At 40.2% G+C, this 3,095-nt stretch overlaps 1 protein-coding gene across 3 annotated transcripts in view; it reads right to left on the reverse strand.

Moving 5' to 3' along the window:
• Nucleotides 1-1,404: 1,404 nt before the first annotated feature.
• The window catches only part of epb41l4a (erythrocyte membrane protein band 4.1 like 4A), a 13,344-nt gene continuing 11,653 nt past the window's right edge, over nt 1,405-3,095 (reverse strand). For 2 of the 3 annotated variants that reach the window (XM_061060828.1, XM_061060827.1), the window contains 3 exons: nt 3,041-3,095; nt 2,882-2,962; nt 1,405-2,162 (listed from right to left, as the gene is read on the reverse strand). The exon at nt 3,041-3,095 is cut by the window's right edge and continues 14 nt beyond it. In XM_061060828.1, the coding sequence (XP_060916811.1) occupies nt 2,084-2,162; nt 2,882-2,962; nt 3,041-3,095 (215 nt within the window). In that variant the 3' untranslated portion in view covers nt 1,405-2,083. The remainder of the gene's footprint in view (nt 2,163-2,881; nt 2,963-3,040) is intronic. The other variant, XR_009676274.1, reaches the window with a different exon arrangement.

Here is a 3,095-nt window from a genome sequence, read left to right on the forward strand (position 1 = left end):
TGTGCTGTATGATCAGTCTGATAAACGTTTCTGCAAGAAGCAAACCTCTCGCTTCCTCTCTCTCTATCTGGGAGGACTCTCAGATGGTTGTGTGGATCTAGTGATGGTTCAGCAGGGACTTGTGAAGGCCTGACTGAGGGTACAGTTTTCTTATTATCACATGGACGATGTACATACCTTCAGTCGTGTGTGATTACTGAGAAACATTGAGTGTAGTTTGTCTTCATGTGTAACGGTAAATATATTTAACAGCTTTTACTGCACACTGACTTTTCTTTCCACATAGATAGAGATGGCTAAACTCAGGATATATCAGTGATCTGTTTACTGAAAGCCTCTCTTAAATCCTTATATTTCTTACAGTATAGTAAGAAGTGAGATTCTGTCTCCACTTGTCCTAGATGATGACAGAGTGAACACAGCCTGGCCTCTCTGGGTAATCAGTTCTGTCTGTGACGGCCTGTTTCTACGCCCAGACTGCATCCACTCAGTCTGTACATCATCATCGTTTTCCTTAGTTTCACATCCCTCACTGTGCTCAGGTACTCTGCCAGCTTGTACTCTCTGTTTAGGGTCAAATAGAATTCTAATTGACTTTGTGATTTGGTGGTTTCCTTCCAATGTAATTTTATTATAGTTATATTTCTGTGTCTGTCTCTGCACGGAGTGTGCGAGGAGCTGAGAGAGGATTGTATAATAATGTTAATGTTTTGGTTTTGCTATTTCTTAGGTTAGTGTAGTTTGGAGGTGTACCTGTGTGTGTGAGGCCTGTGTGCTAACTCAGAACCAGCAGCCCAGTTTGAGCAACTGTCCCGCCGGCATGGCATCAAGCTGGTGTCCATGCTGAAGTACAATGTGGAGAGACCGGGCTGGTTGGATGGGGAAAGTGGTCAGCTATGAGTCTGGGAAGACAGATTGTCTCACAGATTAAAATGGTTTCACTCGGCTACCACAGACTGTTGTTTATGGTTTTAAAAGACTCTATTCGCCATCTAAACCTAACCCTGAACCTGTCCTTCTCTTTTAGACTCGATGGTTTTAATTATATAGTGTTTCTGTCGTCTGAGACCAGGAAGTGTTTTGGCTGTGGAGCTGAGGGACATTGGGTCAGAGAAAGCACAGGGTCAATAATAACTCTAAAATCACTGAAACCTGCAGAGGAGAGGAACTCTGTAGTAACCTCTGTAGTAGTACTCATGTCAGGTAAAGAGATTTCTGACTCATAGAATTGTGGGTAATCGTCCTGAAGTAATGGTTGCTTTGGTAACAGTAAGGAGGACCCATTCAGTATTGGATTTCGAATTGGAATTGGATTACTGAAATAACTGTTTTACACTGAAGGCCTCTGGTGTCTTCAGGGACGTCACACAGAGTCGGACTCTTTGGATTCAAACACAGACACAGTTGGTTTAGTACTTTTATTATACTGAAGGAAATGTTTTACAGAGTAATAAAAACATACAATTAGTTCTCTCTCTCTTACCCTCACTGTAAGAAACCTTTTACAGTGTAATAAAAACATGCACGTAGTACACTCTGTAGTACACTGTAGTAATCTCTGTAGTACACTGTAGTAAACTCTGTCGTACTCTCTGTAGTAATCTCTGTAGTAATCTCTGTAGTAATCTCTGTAGTACACTCTGTAGTACACTGTAGTAATCTCTGTAGTAATCTCTGTAGTAATCTCTGTAGTACACTCTGTAGTACACTGTAGTAATCTCTGTAGTAATCTCTGTAGTACTCTCTGTAGTACACTCTGTAGTAATCTCTGTAGTACACTCTGTAGTAAACTCTGTAGTACACTCTGTAGTAATTTCTGAAGTACACTCTGTAGTACTCTGTAGTAATCTCTGTAGTACACTCTGTAGTACACTCTGAAGTACACTCTGTAGTACACTCTGTAGTACTCTCTGTAGTAATCTCTGTAGTACACTCTGTAGTACACTCTGTAGTAATCTCTGTAGTACACTTTGAAGTGTACTCTATTGTACACTCTGTAGTGAACTCTTAAATAATCTATGTGATAGTCCCTGTAGTTCTCTTTCTCTTTCAGGGATCCATGCTTGGTAAAGAGACGTTTGACTCAGGGAATTGTGGGTAAATGTCCTGAAGTAATGGTTGCTTTGGTAACAGGAAGAGGAGGAACCATTTTGGTGTTTGATCTGAAAAATAAATTGTATTCACAATGACAGCATCAACATACGTATTTAGAACAACTCAGGTGTCACTTTTATGTTTTGCCCATGTACATTCTATATGTTCTGCACATGTATGTTCTGTATGTTCTGCACATGTATGTTCTGGATGTTCTGCACATGTATGTTCTGGATGTTATGCACATGTATGTTCTGGATGTTCTGCACATGTATGTTCTGGATGTTCTGCACATGTATGTTCTGTATGTTCCGCACATGTATGTTCTGAATGTTCCGCACATGTATGTTCTGGATGTTATGCACATGTATGTTCTGTATGTACTGCACATGTATGTTCTGTATGTTCTGCACATGTATGTTCTGTATGTACTGCACATGTATGTTCTGTATGTTCTGCACATGTATGTTCTGTATGTTCTGTCCATATATGTTCTATATGTTCTGTCCATGTATGTTCTGTATGTTCTGCACATGTATGTTCTGTATGTTCTGCCCATGTATGTTCTATATGTTCTGCCCATGTATGTTCTGTATGTTCTGCACATGTATGTTCTGGATGTTCTGCACATATATGTTCTGAATGTATGTTCTGCACATGTATGTTCTGTATGTACTGCACATGTATGTTCTGTATGTTCTGCACAGGGTTAGGGTTGTTATGTTATCATGTTGTTTAGTCATCAAGTGATGACATCATTGACTGAAATAGTTTGATTGACACATACTCTCGATTTGAAGTCGATGCCCAGTGTCGATGTCTCCGCCCCCTTGGAGCATGGCGTCTTCTAATTGGCTCTCCCAAAACTCTGTAGGTTACAAACAAGTTCACGTCAAAACTTTGTATGAACTTCCTCCTCTCTCTTCATCCTTCCTGTCTCTCTTACCTCACTTCCATAAAATGAATTTCCTCTGTCTGCCTGTCAATTAAACCTTCATGCT

This window comes from Labrus mixtus, chromosome 17 (assembly GCF_963584025.1).
Source record: "Labrus mixtus chromosome 17, fLabMix1.1, whole genome shotgun sequence".
Lineage (NCBI taxonomy): Eukaryota > Metazoa > Chordata > Actinopteri > Labriformes > Labridae > Labrus > Labrus mixtus.